This window comes from Mastigoproctus giganteus, chromosome 4 (genome assembly GCF_048544385.1).
Source record: "Mastigoproctus giganteus isolate SK-2022 chromosome 4, ASM4854438v1, whole genome shotgun sequence".
Taxonomy (NCBI): domain Eukaryota; kingdom Metazoa; phylum Arthropoda; class Arachnida; order Uropygi; family Thelyphonidae; genus Mastigoproctus; species Mastigoproctus giganteus.
Genome location: NC_143578.1, coordinates 145,010,558 through 145,028,810, shown reverse-complemented (window position 1 = coordinate 145,028,810; position 18,253 = coordinate 145,010,558). Strand labels below are relative to the sequence as shown.

General features: G+C 39.4%; 1 protein-coding gene across 3 annotated transcripts in view; it reads left to right on the top strand.

The window, feature by feature from the left end:
• The window catches only part of LOC150087110 (RNA 3'-terminal phosphate cyclase-like), a 184,844-nt gene that overhangs the window by 120,573 nt on the left and 46,018 nt on the right, over positions 1–18,253 (top strand). For all 3 annotated transcript variants that reach the window (XM_090372968.1, XM_090372967.1, XM_090372966.1), the window contains exon 7: positions 436–560. In XM_090372968.1, the coding sequence (XP_090229094.1) occupies positions 436–560 (125 nt within the window). The remainder of the gene's footprint in view (positions 1–435; positions 561–18,253) is intronic.

Sequence of the window (18,253 nt, the reverse complement as noted above, 5' to 3'; positions counted from 1 at the left end):
ACTTAGCTTCTCCTCTATGGGAGGGAACCAAATCAAAGGTTTTAATAAAAATCTGGATGTACAATATGAAAATTGTTTTCAGCATCTAAATGCTTCATGATTTCATCATAGTGATTAACAAGATTTGTTAATTGCTGTGATCCTCTTAGGATTTGATTCTTATCAGGACATTTCTGCATTGTATCCTTGATCACATATTCCACTGTATTACCCACTACACAAGTAAGGCTCACTTGTTTATAGTTATTTCCAACTTAGCTTCTCCTCTATGAATTCTCCAGTAAAATTATTATTTTATAGGATTATTCACTTCGTTACATTTACTTCATTACTTAATTTCATATACTCCATTTTGTCATATTAAATAGAAATTAATGTAATGTAGTGTTTATTTCATGTTAAAATGAAGTATATATTTGGTTTTATGCTAACTAGGTAGCTCATATTATGGCTGATACTGCAATTAGATTATTACAACATAACTTCCCTGGTGTTGTAATACAGATTGACAGAGTGAAGGAGACTCAAGAAAATGCTGTGGGTACAGGAAGCGGAATTATGTGAGTTTTGTTTGTGGGTTTTGTTGCTACTAGTCAAACACAACTTGTATCTTTTTTTATAATTTTCTTTTTTATTAATTAATTAATAAAATTAAATATTTTTTAATTACTTAAATTAATTTTCTCAATCTTCACTTTGTTTCCTTGTTGGCCCAGTGTAAAAAAAATTCAGATCATCATTGTAAATTGCTTCTTGGTAACCATAAAGTTGCAATCATTTGGAAGAAAGGCATCCTCCTGTTTTTTGTCTTGGGCCACCTTTGCTCATTCGTTACTGGTATATGTAAGCATATATACAATATATATGCAGGATTTTAATATATGAAAGGCATTATGTGGGATGGTTGCTCTGAATTTATTAAAATTCAGACTCTTAACTACACATTATTTATACAATTTTAAATAGTTTGTTGAGTTCCCATGGTGGGTTAGACAAAAAAAAAAAAAAAAAATTAAACCTATTTCCTACCAAAGGGAAGCCCAATATAAACTTGATAAAATGAGAACAAAAAAGGCTTACCTATCTAGTAATGGGTATCCCACCTTTTGCCAGGATAAGGGCAGTCATAGCGAAGCATTGAGTTCACTAGTTCACGAAAGCTTTCCACAGGTACTTCCATCCATGCTTGATACACCGTTTTCCATAATTCTGTTGCATTCCTGGGTGAAGGATCCAAAGCTCGAATGGAGGAGCATCTGAAAGATGCTCCTCAGGGTTCGTGTTCAGTGAATGGTGAGGCCATTCCATGGTGGTGAAATCTGTGGAATGCTCTTTGAACCATGTTCTTTCTAGTCACCACAGCTCTGTGGGGAGGAGCGTTGTCCTGCTGGAAGAGTCCACTGCCCGGTGGGTGCCTGATGCCTCCTCCGTAGCCAGGTGGGAAGGAGCAGCAGTGCGTAGCACACGCTTCTTGATTATACCGGGGTTCGAGCCCGTCACCACCAAATACGGAGGATGCGGAAAGGTCAGGGAATGACCACCACATATCCCGGAGCAATATGGCCTTAGTTGCTAATGCTCCTAAAAACCAAATAACTAACTAACTAACTAACTGGGTGCCTGATGACCATGAAGGGATGCAGATGGTCTGCAAGGATGGACACGTAACCTGGACCGTTCACAGATGCATCTAGATATACTAGGTCCCATCGTGTGCCAGTTGAACGCATCTCAGACCATTACTGACCATCCACCTACCTGAACAGTTTCTTGTTGACATGGGGGGTGCATAGCTTCATTCCCTTTCCGCCAGATGTGTACCCATCCATCTGCTGGAAATAACTGGAAACAGGACTCATCGGACCAGGAGACCAGTCTCCAATCATCCAAAGCCCAGTGCTGATGTTCTTTCGCCCAGTTGAGGCATAGAGTCCTGTGTCGTGATGGGTCTCAATGGGACTCTGGTGGGTCTGTGACTTCCATAACCTATTGCAGCTAATGACCACCTGATGATCTTGGTGGAGACGTTTCTAGCACCCCCCCTCCATTGAAGTCGGTGGTGATTTGTGCCACTGTCACTCTTCATTTTTTTTTTTTTTTTTTTTTATGAAAACCCCAAACACTAGAGGTATTAGAACCTATAGTACTTGATACCGTGCATGGGTTGGGTTGGAGGTTGAGAAGACGAAAGAAGATATTTCTTGACTTTAGACTTGAATTTTTGTAGACGGTAATTTTCAAGAAATACGTATGAAGGAAGGTTGTTCCAGGAAACTGCAGTTGAATGAATAAAGAAGAAGATGAAAAGTTGGTTCTGTGAGTTTCAAGTTGGACAGTAAATGGATGTTGGCTGGTGGCAGCATGTGTTCGGACTATTTTGAAAGAGAGAGCGGGAATTATAGAAGCCAATTCAGAAGAACAGTGCCCATGGAAGTATCTGTAGAAGAGGCATGCAGCAGAAACAATACGTCTATGAGACAGCGAGTGAAAGACTCTGTTAAAGATGAATCATTAATTAACCTAATTGCCCTCTTCTGAATGAAATCTAGAAGCCTGATAAAGGTTTTGTGGGCACCGCCCCAGATGTGGGAACAATATTCCATGGTAGGGCGGATTTGCAATTTGTACAGAGGGACCAGCTGTTTGGAAGAAAAGTAATGCCGAGAGCAAAAGAGAAAACCAAGTTTTTTAGATGCAGAGGAAGCAATATTTGTAATGTGCTTGTGCTGAGAGAGATTAGAAGTCAGGGTAATCCCCAAAAGAGATATATCATCTGGCCTAGAAATCAGACTGTCACCAAAGATTAGCATACGAGCAGAAGAATCCTTTTTGCGAGATATAAGACAGGACTGTGTTTTAGAAGGATTGATATCAACTAAGTTGTCTTTGCCCCACTGCAGAATTACCTGGAGATTGGCATTTAAGGAAGTGGTAGTGGATATTCGAGAAGTTGAAGCTGATTGAGCAGGGCAAGGTTTCTCAAACTGGAAATCCTATATATAGGATTTCCAGTCAATGGAAGAAGGTCATTAATATACAAGAGGAAAAGAGTGAGGGAAAGAACTGAACCTTGTGGGACACCAGCATTAGTGGAGAAGTTAGAAGACAGAGAGCCATCACCCTCAGTGAGTGGACAGAGAAAAAACTGGATAACCAATTACAAAAAACAGTGGGTAAACCATAGGATGGAAACTTGTTTAGAAGACCTTTATGCCAAAAACGATTGATTAGATGTCAATAGCAACTGCTTGTGTTTCCCCGAACTTTTCCATTGAATTTGTCCATAAATGGGTAACATAAGCCAGAATATCGCAAGTGGGTCGACACTGATGGAATCCATACTGGCGATCATTGATCGGACGGAAGGTTTCTAGATAGTTTGAGTTGGCAGTTAATTCATGTCTCCATTACTTTAGAAAGAGTAGAAGTAATTGCAATGGGACGATATTTGAATGGGAGTGATTTGTCACCCTTTTTAGGAACTGGCTGGATATGAGCAAATTTCCAAGCAGAAGGAAAAACACCTTTGGAATAAGAAAGTGAAAAAAGGTGACACAGAAAAGGGGTAAGTTCAGTAGCACAGGTTTTGAGAACAAGTGGAGAAATGCCATCAGGACCTGGAACTTTCTTAGCATCAAGTTTGGTCAAAATCCTTCTGACATCTTTTTGACAGAAGACCACAGGAGCCATTGAATGGAGCGTGTTGGGAATGGTGGGAGGTGTTTTACCAAGATCATTAATATATGAGTTGGAAGAAAAATAGGATGCTAGCAGGTTATCTTTATCCTTGGCTGAAATGACAATAGAACCATCTGGTTTTCACAGAAGTGGGAGCAGAGATGGGCAAAAGTTGTGGCCAATGGCTTTGGCACGAGAACAGAATGCTTGGCTACCATTAGGGCAAGAAGCAAGTGTTCTGCTCTTAGCCTGTTCAAAATCTATTTTGGACTGATTAATAACTGCTTTACAATTGTTGCGAGCTTTGGCAGAAAATGAAACTAAAGAATTGGAAGCAAGCCAATTACGATATGCAACATTCTTCTCTTGAACAACCATAGCACATTTATTGAAAAATTAAGAATTAGATAAAGGACGAGATTTTAAAGTTAAGTGTGGAATAAAGGATTCCATTCCTACAAGAATAATTTCACTGACACAATCTGAGCAAACGTTGACATCATAAGTTTTGAAACAGTAATCCGACCAAGGAAAAGAATAAAAGAAATCATGCGGGACATCCCATTTTCCATTCATGTAATGCCAAACAATACGAGGTTGGGAATAGCCATAAGATAAAGGCTCCATTGGAGAAGAGACAATCACCAAGTTTTGAGCTGAGGTGACTAAAGGACCACTCACTTCGACCATGTACTTAGAAGGGTTGTTTGTGAGAAAAAGATCAAGCATGTTGGCTGTATGATTAGGATTGTCTGGTATTCTGGTAGGTAAATGAACAATATGTGTGAGGTCATTAGTAATTGCAAAAGCCTCAGCATCTCTATCAGCTGGATCTGTGTGACTAGAAAATGGAAGCCAGTTGGAGTTGTGAACATTAAAATCTACAAGGAAAATTACCTCACTATTAGGAAAGTAGGACTGGAGAAAGTCAAGTTGTAAAGAGAGGAAGTAAAAGAGTTCCAAGTGATTAGTGGAGTTTGGAGAACAGTAGAGACAACAGATGAATTTGACAGAATGAGATAGAGAGATTTTAAGCCAGAGAAGATCGAAAAGATGACATTCCAATTTACCAAGTCTCTGACAGGGAATATCGGAACAGACATATGCACAAGTACCACCTTTGAGGCGAAAGGAATCATACAGTGAATAATTTGGGCAACTGAGATGAGCAGTAGTTAAATCAACTGATAACTGAGATTCTCTCAGAAAAAGTACATGGGGTTTGACAGACTGTAAGTGGAAATGAACATTGTTGAGATTAGAACTGAGACCACGTGTATTTGTGAAATGAATCAGGAAGTGTTTGGGAAGTTTAGATCTTTTTGCGGATAAGTTTGCTAAATTAGTTAGGGGGAGATGCCGTATGAAGTAATGAAATTTTTGGATATGTCATACACATAGTAAGAATATACCCAGATCTTTGACATAATGTGGCCTTGACAATGCTCCCCGCATACACACTACTCTCGGACTTCCTCCAGTCACTATCTGGCAGAATAGAGGCAGCATTATTATACACTAGCTGATCCGGAAGCCTCCTAGTTTTACCAATAGGTTCGGTCCGATGTACTAACTAGCGGCCTGCCTGTGAACACTGTTTTAGAGCTGTACCCTCGAAATGTAACGAAGTTTGGATCTTGTCATGGTGTTCATTATAACCTCAAAAGTCATCAGTCATATTGCATGATGGAAGAGATGGGGAAGAGTTGACCAGAACTTAGCTCTGGAGACTAAACATGGGTTCCACCATGTCAAGCCTCCAATAAGCAAAGTGGTATTGCACCAGTCTATGAGAGTTATCTACCACCTAGTATTGCCTGGTAACACAGAGGGGCGGCACTCCTCTGTTTGGTGTGGGCACCACACCTCGACCCCTGCTTTCATTGGTTCACACCAGGGTGGTCACCCATGGTGTGCTTGCACATGGGGGTTATACCCAGGGTTACTAACAGTCCCACCATAGTGAAGGTTGAAGCAGAGGATTTGGCTCCCATAGACCATCCGGACTTTACCGAAATTGGGTCCACTTGACTTGAGTGTCACCTGAATATCAGTTTCATCAGCGTTTTAGACTCCCAGGTAGCAAGCACAGCTTATTCTGGCATATCTGAGAGAATATCTGCGACAGTCTCAAGAACTAAATGGTTGGCTGAAACAATGCAAGACAATCAACAGCCACATTCATCCACCACCTTTCTCCGCCCATAGCACTGTCCACGATGAGATGTTATTCCAGAAATGGAGGGTAGTCCCAATACACTCTCGATACTGTTGAACGGGAATAGTGTAATTTCTGTACCACCGCCTCAATAGAGTGACCCATTCATTTGGGCACCCACTATCCATCCCTCTTTCAAGGTTGGTTAACTCACGACGTTTATCCATACTGACATTGAATTGCCATCTACGTGAATGCAGTGATACAGTATACCTATATACTTGCCATGTGGCAAGTATATAGGTATACTGCATCCCTCTCGCTAGGCACCACTAGCAAGAGGGGTGACAGCATCGTGTTGCCTAGGCACAATGTATCCCACAAATTCTGTCCTTTCAATGTAGTCTTTTGGCATTGTTACAGTAGAGAGTAAGAGGAAGAAAGCCAGTGGATTCCCCTAACTTCGGGTATTTGTTATCAAGAAAAAAGTTGAGGAGGTAACAGAGTTCCAATTATACTTTGAGATTTGGATCCAAAGCGTCGATAAGAAAGCAATAGTATTTAGTATTATTTAGGAAATGGGTTTAGTTTTATTTGTCTAATTTCTTCTTTGAGATAAATCATTCAATGACCTATTTAAAATTGCATGTTTAATATTTAATAAATTTTGAGAATGCAGAGTTATATTTTATTCTCTTTCCTTTGAATCTGTTCTGGCAAATCTAGAAGGAGAGATTGCTTATTGTGCTATTTACATTTTATGGTACATTATAGTTGTTGAGTATGACCTGCATGCCAGCTAACTCCTATGTTTTATTTATATATGGGCTACATGGAGTTTGGGTAAAGTATACCAGTGGGAATATTCTCCATTCAGGGAAAGGGTAGGAGAGAAATAATTTCATCTCAGATACAAAGACCAGGTGTCAGCAGAGGGAGGAGATCCACAGAGTAAAGTGGGATAATTCTCTGTTGGGGAAGGAGGGACAAAAATAAATTATCCACACTCAAAGGGGTCTGTATCCACCTGGTTTGTTAGGAACAAACCCTTTGATAATACCTGACCTTTCAGGTAGTGCCCTGCTGCTGGTCAAGGGAACTGTTCAAGAGGAGCTTCAAATGAAGACACTAAGTCCTCTGTCAGCTCTGCTTCACCTCAGTGCAAGGCCATTCGGTGTCACAATATGATGGAAGTAGTCAGTGAGGTTGTCCACCACAGGAGAGGTTGATGTAATGCTGGATGTTTATTTTTTTTTATTCTCGAGCTAATAGGATTCAATTATGTTTGGTCTTATTTTATAGGTAGGGACTATCTGGATACACGGGCCAGAGTTGGATAGATTTCATCAACCACAGGTTTTATTTTTAACTGTAACAGTTTTTCTTCCAGTTTCATTTCATTTATCATAAAATCCATAGTGCTCAGATCTCTCCAGATTTATGATACTTTTTTTTTTTTTTCATTCTCCAGTTCATCATCCTATAACAGCTTTTCTTCATCTTTTGCGCAAAAAGATTGAAAACTAAAACTGTTGCTTTTCCATTAAATTCAGAACAGTGAAATTTCATTATTTGTCTATAGTTAACAATAATGTATAGTGTTCTTTAGTAAGATGCAAAAGAAATGTGATCTATTGTTTGGAATCAGGTGGAAACTGGGACTGACCAGTCCCTATTGTTTTTGGATGTTCTAGAACAGGGGAGTATCACATATTTCGTAACCTGTATGTATCAGAAATCAACGTATGCTGGCCATTATACTAATTATACCTCTTTTCACATACCATAAACAGTACAGCATGTGGATATATATGAATGGCTTGGTTACATCATAATAATTTTTGAGAGAGATCAAGAATTTCACAGTGGTAGACACAATCTTAAGCATTGTGATTTCTCCTTGAATGAAGTAGATTGCCAAGGTATTTTGGCAGGTGAGTACACTGATTATCAGAACAGGGAGACAGACCACTGCATATACTCGTGTTGCTTATTTACTCTAATATTTGGGCTTATCAGGTGCTTTTTCCAGGATTCTCTGCACACCACATTGTGTTCAGTTTCCTGGATATAGGCTTAATGGCATTTACACCATTTGTCAAAATACCTAGACCTGAATTAGACTGCAGTGGGATGATTTTTAAAATTCTTGCTTGGATTGTGGGATGATTTATAAAATTCTTGCTTGGATTTTGGGATGATTTATAAAATTCTTGCTTGGATTGTGGGGTGAATTATAAATATGATCTTTATTGTAAAATTCCTAGGTACATGCAGGTACCTTTCCTTTACAAACCCTTCACAGCACTAAGCCAGGGGTTATGTTTGTGTAAGCTCTAACACTGAGAGAGATTATGAAAGAGTGATTTCTGTTGTGCCTCTTAAGCTAGATTTATTACTATTACTTTTTTGTTTATAATGTTTCTGCATTCCTCTGCAAATGCACGCTGCTTTCTTTTATTTTCAACGTATTGTATTTTCTTTTGTGTGATTGAGCACAAGTGCCACTTCTTCTGCCTCCGTGTGTGTGGTTGAGCTGGAAACCTAGGTGCAATGAGTCCCCCCACCCCAGTACCCCTTGATGTGAATGCATATGTGATCGGGGGACCTCCCACGTATGGCAACACTAGTGGTTAGCTGTGATGATTGCTATTATATGTGCTCTTGTGAAATGCATTTATAAATATGATTTTAAGTTGTTTATTTAAAATTATTTTGTGAAACTTGGGTATAGTGTGATAAAGTTCATCAGGTTTGCCTATTATGTAATTAAGGAAAGGTAATATTTATGCTAAATTTATGATAAGTGTGTTTTTGCAGTTAGAGCATTCTTTGATCTAAAAGGTCAATTCCAGCTGCCTATGCTTTAGCATAGCACTGGTATTTGAAAGTTTTAAGAGCTCCTATTTAAATTCTGCAAGTCATGGATGCAGGAGACATTAATTAGGTGAGGAGTTTATCACACTGAATAGTTATATCCAATTTTGGGACAAAATATCATCTTATTGAAAAAGATATAGATTTTTAAAGACTTTGAGGCTTAATTAGTAAAGGCATTAGATAGTATGAATCAGAGCTGTACTACTCAATATGTTCTACGTTGATAATAATATTAGTAAAATAATAAGAGGAGTTTACATCAATATAGTGCGTAGAACACTTCCGTATGATACCCTCCAGAAATTAAAACGGAAAAAACGAAAAAATCGACAACTTACCGGTACATTAGAGTAAAATATAAATAATTAAATAAACAAATTAACACAATTCAAATCAATATAAAACAATTAAAAATCAAATTAACGTAATTAAAAGAATAAAACGAAAATATTCAAAACGATTTTCCTTCCTCCGTATGTCGTGATCACAGGAATGAAAATTACCAAATCGGGTTAAACCTGATACTTAAATAGAGATTATTTGTCTTCGCGCATGCGCGTAAAGGTCCACGCATCGGAGATCAAATATGGCCGCCGAACATTAACCGAATTCTCGTGTAATTTAATTTCAACGGTTTCTGCAATTAATAGTCGCATATAATACTTAATGTTGGACGTTATGTATTTTGGCCTCGTTAAATATTTATTTAATTATTTATAATTAAATAAATATTTGTTTATTTAATTATTTATAATTTACTCTAATGTACCAGTAAGTTGTCGATTTTTTCGTTTTTTCCGTTTTAATTTCTGGAGGGTATCATACGGAAGTGTTCTACGCACTATATTGATGTAAACTTCTCTTATTATTTTACTAATAGTAAAGGCATATACAACCATTGTTATATATAAAAAAAAATTGTCAATGGAGTCAGATAATTCACAAAGGAGGATGAAAGGGTGACACTAGTAATTACAGACCTGTTAGTTTAACTTCTGTTCCAGGAAAATTAACGAAGGCACTGATTAAAGAAGCACTGCAGGTATAGCTCGGACACTGCATGGGTTTGTTAAGGGGAAGTCTTGTTGACTGATTTGATTGGATACTATGATGTGGTCACAAAGGAACTGGATACAAAGAATAATTTTAATATCATACATTTGTATCTTAGAAAGGCTTTTGTTACTGTTGCACATGGAAGACGGCTGCACAAATTGGAGCAGTGTGGCATTGGAGGCAAATTGCTGCTATGGATAAAGGGGTGGTTGAATGGAGAAGACAGAGTAATAATCAATGGACACTGCTCATCGTGGACTAATGTTATTAGTGGAGTCCCTCAGGGTTCAGTATTGGGTCCTTTATTGTTTTCTGTATTTATAAATGATATTGATGATGGTATATCAAGCTTAATGTCCAAGTTTGCAGACTATACGAAGGTTGGCAGGGTTGTCAAGGACACTACTGACACTATGCTGCTGCAACAGGATCTGGAAAGGTTGAGCAGATGGGCTGAGAGGTGGCAAATGAAGTTTAACATTGACAAATGTAAAGTACTACATATGGGAAACAGCAACCCCAGAGCAACGTATCAACTCTGTGGTACTACACTGACAGTGATAGAGAATGAAAGGGACCTGGGGGGGGGGGTTGTGCAGGCAGATATGAAGTTCTCTGAGCAGTGCAGACGGGCTGCAAGAATAGCTCATGGTGTATTGTCAATGATATATAGGAATTTTTCTAGCAGGGATAAGGAGGTGATTATTCCCTTGTATAAGGCAATGGTCGAGCCACACCTAGAGTACTGTATACAGGCCTGGAGGCCTCATTTCAAGAAGGATGTAGAGATGCTGGAACGAGTACAGAGAAGGGCAACAAGATTAGTGAATGGAACAAAGGGGTGCTCTTACGAAGAAAGGCTGAAGTTTTGCGAATTACAGTGTCTGGAGACTAGGCACCAGCGAGGTGATCTGATAGAGGTGTACAAAGCCTTGAATGGTTTGAGCATGCTCAATGCTGATGGGATTCTTCCTCTTGCTCAGAATAATCACCTGAGAGGGCATAAATTCAAATTGAGGAAAGACAGATGTAGGATAGATGTGCGGAAATTTGCCTTTAGCCAGCGGGTGGTTGGTACGTGGAACAGACTTCCATCCCTTGTCGTGGAAGTTGATAGCCTAAATAAGTTTAAGGCTCAGCTGGACAGGTATTTCGAACGAACAGAGGGGTGAAGTGGAAGTGGTTATTTTTTATTTATTTATTTTACTTTATTTTTTTTTTTTTGTCTGATGCTGCATAAGCTTGCTTTCTTGCATCAAATGCCTCTACTAATGCTAATGCTAACATAATGAAAGAGTCTAGCGGCGGAATCACCACCACACTACATGGAGAGATAGTAGGCCTTTGGACTAAACTGGAGACAGTCTTATTGAATGTACATCTTGAGGCAGAGAAAAATGCAGCAAGATTAGAGGCTTATCTTGATAGTAGGGGAAACCAAATGCTACATTGTACCCCTACCTATGCCAACGTGCTGAGGAATCCAGCTCAAAACTGCATAGCCTCTAAACAACCACTGTAGAAGACAAAGGTGCTCCTTCCAAAACCCAACCTTGTGGTCCTTGAAGCCTGCCATAGAGGATGCTCCAAAGACAAGTGAAGAAATTAAGACTGCAGTTTTAACCAACTTGAGTGGAGACCTTTAAACAACCAAAATCAAATAGATTAGGAAAACCAGAAATACCAGTGTAATAATTGAAACAGAGACCAAGGAGGACACAGCCCACATACTAACTAATATAAGTCAAATCACTAGGACTAGTAGCTGAGACATCCAGAAAGAGAGGACCCTCGATCATCATTTATGATGCCGACAGAGAACTCACACCAGACAAACTCAAGGAAGTGCTTTTTCACAGGAATTTGCAGAACCATTTCCAGATCGTGAAGCAGAAACACTAGTCTTTTCAAAATATAAGACGAAAATTACAAGGGAAAATGCCATTAAACTGGATTGTAGAGCTTGCCCCCTCAGCATGGCCATAATTAGCAACCAAAATAGGATATATGTACAATGGGGAAGTCACATGCTTCAGAGAGCATGTGGCAGTCACCAAATGTTTTAAGTGTTACTGTTTTGGCCACACTATGCACACACGTGCTCAGGAACGTTTCAACCTGTGGCCATTGTGCCGAACAAGGGCACAACTTCAACTCCTGTCCGAATAAGTCAGCGCCTGTCCATGCCAACTATAAGGCCAGTGGATTCAGTATAATCACTTGATCAGGGGCAGTAAGTGTCCTGTCTATCTGAAATTTATGGGTATACACCAAACCAGAAACGATTATGGGGACGGTGCTTAAAAAGTTCAATGACAAAGAGTTAAAATTTTTCCAAGTAAATGCGCAGAAGTCTTGCACGGTCCTGGAACAGATAAGAATAAAGGTGGACGAGGAGAATTGCGACATGATAATGTTGCAAGAACCCTATACCCATAACAAAAAGGTAAGGGGATACCCCCTTGCATATAAGATAATACAAAAGGAAGTTGACACCACTTGGCTGCAATTGTGGTGCGAAACCTGAACACCAATGTTACAAGGATAGACCACCTCCGCACGGTCTGGGCCATGTGTGCACATCTGATCACCCCCCCTATGGGGGAGCTGTGCGCCATTACACTTTACTGCAGACCAGGAGACGACATTACACCATCGACTAGATACCTCCAAACAGCCCAGCTGGAATTTGTGCTGACCTAAACTGTCACTCTCAGTTATGGCACAGCGACACGAACGATCGTCGTGGGACTCATAATGGCCGATGCATGGATTAATTTTTGGCCAACTTAAACCTTACCATCATCGATCTGCCAAATAATCCTGTGGGAGGCCACCATTGATGTTACCCTCGCCTAGATCCCTAGCTAGCTACCTACTTGATTGGAAAGTTCAAGAGGCATGGACAACCTCTGACCTCAGGGTGATTACCTTTGAGATGAGACACTCCATTTCGTGCACCCCAATTCAAAGAGAGCTCGTGCATAGATATGCTATTAATAAAGCAGACTGGGTGCTATTCCATGAAATGCTGGTGGCCCATGATAGCGGACTTCAACTGGAAGACCCAAGTCAGATAGGACCTGATCAGCATCAACATGAAATCACAAACCTGATTACTGCCACATGTAACACAGCAATTAGGAAGAACAACCCTATGCCGAGCACTGTCCCTTGGTGGTGGTGCCCAGAGTTGCAGATGCTTAGATGTGAAGTGAATCACAAAAGGAAGACATTCCAGCAGGCCTGAAGGACCTGGCCTGAGGTGGAGGTCGAGGTGCTCCGGCAACAATATAGGCAAGTGAAAAATGAATACACTGCTCTCATTCGGAAGAGAAAGAAGAAACATTGGGAGGACCTAGTTTTCACAACGGACAATGTGGATTCCTGGGGGGTGGTCTACAAAATGACTACCAACAAACTTCACAAGGATGAAGTAATCCCAACAACTAAATTAGTGGATGGCACAATGACAACAACCTGGCAAAGCACAATAAATAATATCCTCTACTCTATTTTCAAGCAGATGGCCACCCAGCTCCAAGTTCAGCTCTGCACCAAAAATGAACAACAACTCAACTCAACTCAACAGACCGAACCTCCCTTCACTCTGGAAGAACTGAGTGACTCTTGCAACTACTAATATTAGGAACTGCAAGATGCCTGAACTGGACTTACTAGAGCACGAAATAAAGTGGTAGAATACATCCCAGATCATCAATCCAGGCAGATGGTAAGCGGTGTGTAAGCAGTGGTTAAAACTGTTTAACCACTGCTTACACACCGGGTTGCTTACCATCTGCCTGGAAAGAATCCAATGTACCCCTCGTCATAGCACTTCTCTCAGTTTTTAGTAAACTTTTTGAGCACCTACTGCGTAACAGAATAGTCACCCATTATAACAATGCAGGGTTACAATCACCAAACCAATATGGATTTAAAGAGGGCTCCTCCACTGTGGTTGCACTGGAAACATCTCTGCTGCCAGAAACTCCACCAAAAAATATTTCCTAATGATCTCAATTGATTTTTCTGGGGCATTTGGCTCACTTTGGTGCCCAAGCGTCCTCTACAGACTCTGTACAGCCAACCTGCCACAAAACCTCTGTTGCATCAAGTACTATCTCTCACAAATAAGCATAACAGTTAAAGGTTCAGTCCTGGGGCCTGGCCTATGGAATATAGTACTAGACAGCTTTCTAACCATAAACCTACAAAAATGTTGCTTCCCAGGCATGTGTAGATTATCTGGTCCTTACCCTGGCAGCAGACTCCAGACAACAATTAGAAAACATAGCAAACAGGGCTCTTGTCACTCTGCAGGAATGGGCTGATCATAATCACCTACATATCTCATCTGCAAAAACAAACTCCCTACAGCTGAAAGGGACGCTCCATCCCACAAGATCACCACAAATAAAGATACAGAACAGGACTATCTGACTCTCATGAGAACTTAAATATCTCAGCATTATATTGGATAGAAATCTCTCCTTCACTCCGCACCTCACCTACAAAAAAAATTCGCAACTACGCTGCTCTAGTGTAAATAAAATTTCACAACAAGATTGGGGCCTGAAAAGCATGCCCTCTCTTTACTACGGAGCTGTCTTTGTGCCCATTATCAGCTATGGATGTAGGGCAGGCTTGGGCAAACTTTTTGGCTGAAGGGCCACATTAGGAATTTAAAAAGAAGGCAGGCCGCACGAAAAATACTATTTTTAGATATATATTATTTGTTATCATGAAGAAATATAACATAAAAAAAATTATTCTCTAACAACCAATAATTTACTGAGATGAATGGAACTGTTTTACATCTTTTAACATTTTTTAATTTCGGGTGTTAATTTTGTAGTTGAGATTCTTAAAACTGCTTGTAAATGTTCATCGGTGATGCTTGATCATAAAGAATTTTTATTTAGATTCATGATGGAAAATGTTTGTTCACATATGTAGGTTGACCCAAAAATAACCAACATTTTTCGGGCAAAATCTTTAAGTTCGTTGAATTTGTCCGAATTAAGAGTATTGTAGAATTTACAGATTTCCTCACGATGGTGCAATTCCCTTAAATCGGTATCACACTGCAGATTTATAATCTGAAGTTGTAGTTCACTTGGTGCACTATCAATTTCTATTGAAAATGGGTCGTGCACTATTGCCAAACTTGTCTCAATTTTTCAGAAGTCGCCAAATCTTCGTGAAAAGTTGTCATTCGGCGCGTTGATAATTTCACAATATTTTTGAAATTTATTTTCTGGAATCTTCGGCAACTTCATGGTTGGAAAGTGGTCTACCTTGTTAATCAATAAATGTCGAAGGAACAACTGTAGTTTTAATTGAAACCCATTCAAACTTTTTACCATATCATGGGCGTATAAATTTTTCCCTTGTAACACGGTGTTGAAAGTATTTAAGTGTGTCACAATGTCCAGGGTAAACACAAAATCACAAATCCAGTTATTATCAGTTAATTCGGGAAAGTCCATAATATTTTTCAGTTTTAAAAATAGAATGATGTCATCTTTAAGATAGCATACTCATCGAAGAACTTTTCCTAAGCTAAGCCATCGAATTTGGCTATGATAAGGAATATCTGTGTACTCGGATTCAATATCTTGAAGAAAATTAACGAATTGTCTGTGTTTCAGGCCCCTCGATCATATTAAATTTACTAGTTTAATAATACAAGATGTGACATGTTCAACTTTTAACACATTTTTACATAATACTTGTTGTCAGTTGATGTATAATATAATGAATTATAATTAAATTATAATCAGGATAATTTTCACAAATTTTATCCTGAATTTTCTTTAACACTCCAACATTTTTACCTGTCAAACTTGGTGCTCTGTTAGTTGTTACGCTTATCATTTTGTTCCATTGTAAATTATATCTTGTTAAGCATTTTTCAACTTTTTCAAATATATCAGCCCGTTGTTTGGTCTTTAAGAGATTCCATTGAAAGAAGCTCTTCAATAATTTCAAAATTAGAGGTACATCCACGTATGAAAATTAATAACTGTGCAGTATTCTTTTGGTCATTAGTTTCGTCGAGAGCTATCGAGTACCATGTTATGGATTCTAATACTGATAATAATTGCTCATTCAAATTTGTATCGATACATTCAATTCTTCTTACTACGGTTCGCCGAGATAAACTTATATTCTCAAATTTGTGTTTAATGTCAGGACATATAATTCCACAAGCTTCAGTCATACATTCTTTAATATAGTCTCCATCATAAAAAGGCTTTTTGCAATTATATGAGAAATAACAAAACTTGCCTCTACAGTAGCTTCTTGTTCCTTAGTTAGCCACGTAAACACATTTTGTTGTCTAGATAAATTTTAAATCAATCCATCGGCAGTTTTCTTTCTCGCTTCCGGAGTTAAATTGGCACCATATTCGGAATGTTTAGTAGTGAAATGTCTTTTAATATTGTAACCTTTCAACACTGAGACACTCTCCTGGCAGATGAGACAAATAGTCTCGTTATTTATGTTATCAAAAAAATATTTTGTGTTCCGCTCTTCATTGAAGACTTGATGCTCTTGTTGAATTTTTTGTTTTTTATTCATTTTTAAAAGGGCATAAATATTATTTTTATCGCTACTGGCACCAAGATGATAACCGAAGATAACGCAAAAAAACTAACTGTTGGATGACCGTCAGAGAAAACAGATTGGAACTGCTGCCGGTCAGCAGTCCTATCCTATTACTCCGTCACCGAAGCAAAGCCGTTGTCGTCATCATCAGTTGTCTGTTACCGTAGTTTCGTGCGGTTAGTTTATAATCGAAAATTATACCGTTATAAAAGTGCCTGTTGGCTTGCTCCGGTTCACGTACAATTTCAAATTCTATCTCAATTTGAACAATACAGAGATGATAAAACAATTTACAAGTGACAAATTCTATAATGTATTACATATACAAATTTATTTTTCAAAAAGGCGTTGCAAAAGGCATAAATTAAGTAAACTTTTTTCGAAAATACAATTAAAGCTTGTGGGCCGCACAAAAATGCGGCGGGCCGCATGCGACCGGCAGGCCATAGTTTGCCTGGGCCTGATCTAGGGTCTAGTTTCACAAAGCTATTACTGCTCTAAACAGGCGGAAACTATAAACAATGTAACATGCCATCCTTCTTACCACTACAAGGGCCTGTTGCACCATCAGCACCCATGCTCTGCAGGTGCTGGCTGGTGCACTTCCGATGGACTTGGAGGTTGTCAGACGTGATCTGCTGCACAGTCTTTCCAAGGGGAGATCCACCACATGTCTTGGATTCACAACTGATCCTGCCAACAATGCCAAGGCAGAGAAAAAGTGGCTGACACAACACTTAATGCAGACTTTTCAGTCAAGATGGACTAATTCTTCTAAAGGAAATATCACTAAAAAATTCATCCCTGAAATTTCCAGAACCTACCCAGAGTCAACTTCATTGTTCTCCCCTGGCCTATACATCTCATTCCTAGTTACTGGCCATGGATCAAAGGAAAATTGGAAGCACTGGGTATTATTGACGACCCCCTGTGCAATTGCAGCTCCCCTGAAAACTGGGACCATATTATGTACTATTGTGAAATGTTTGAGGATATAAGATGTACTCTACTCACAAGGATACACTATCTTCCAAAAAACCTTGAGCACCAAGTACTGGAAAACCGAGAAGACTATATTGCCTTCACCTGCTTCGCCCAGGACCTGTTCGACAAGTGGAAAACTCTGTGTAGGACATCAATTTTTAACATTCGGACAATCACTGAATTTAAAAGTCTAAACATCATTTGGACTTGACTCAAAGAAAATAACCTGGACTTAACTCTACCTGCGAAATGGCGACCTATGCAGTGCTCCCTTGCACTGTCACTTTTGTTCCCCTTCTCCTTCCCCCACTTTTGCCTGATGGAGCCATCTCCATCTCACCCAAGGATACCCTTGTTATCGTCCTCAAGGCTCATTCTATCTTCCTTTTCTCCCCATAAACTATAGCCTCATTGTCCTACTCTCTCTCTCTCTTTTTTTTTTTTTTTTTTTTCTGTGGTCTGTCAGGAAGCTCAAGCGACCCTGGAAGAGACCAGCCAGAGATTTTGGGGCTGCCTGGTTACCTCCCAGAAATTAGCAGTGGGCAACATGGAGTCCCATCAGGGGCCCTGTGGCAAATAGCCAGATGACAACACATCATCATCATCCTGCAGGATGAAGGCCTCTCCATCAACTTTCTAGTTCCTTCTGTTTTGTGCAATGGCCATCCATTTACTACCCACAAACTCATGAATTTCATCTGTCCATCTCCGTCGTTGTCTTCCAGGTTTTCTTCTAGCTCCTCTTGGGTACCATTCTGTTATTTTCTTAGTCCGTCTGTCATCATGTCTTTGATCTAGGTGTCCTGCCCTTCTTTAGTTTGGATAAGAATGTCCTTTACTTGAGTTTGCTGCCTAATCCATGTGTTTCTCTTCTTATCTAAC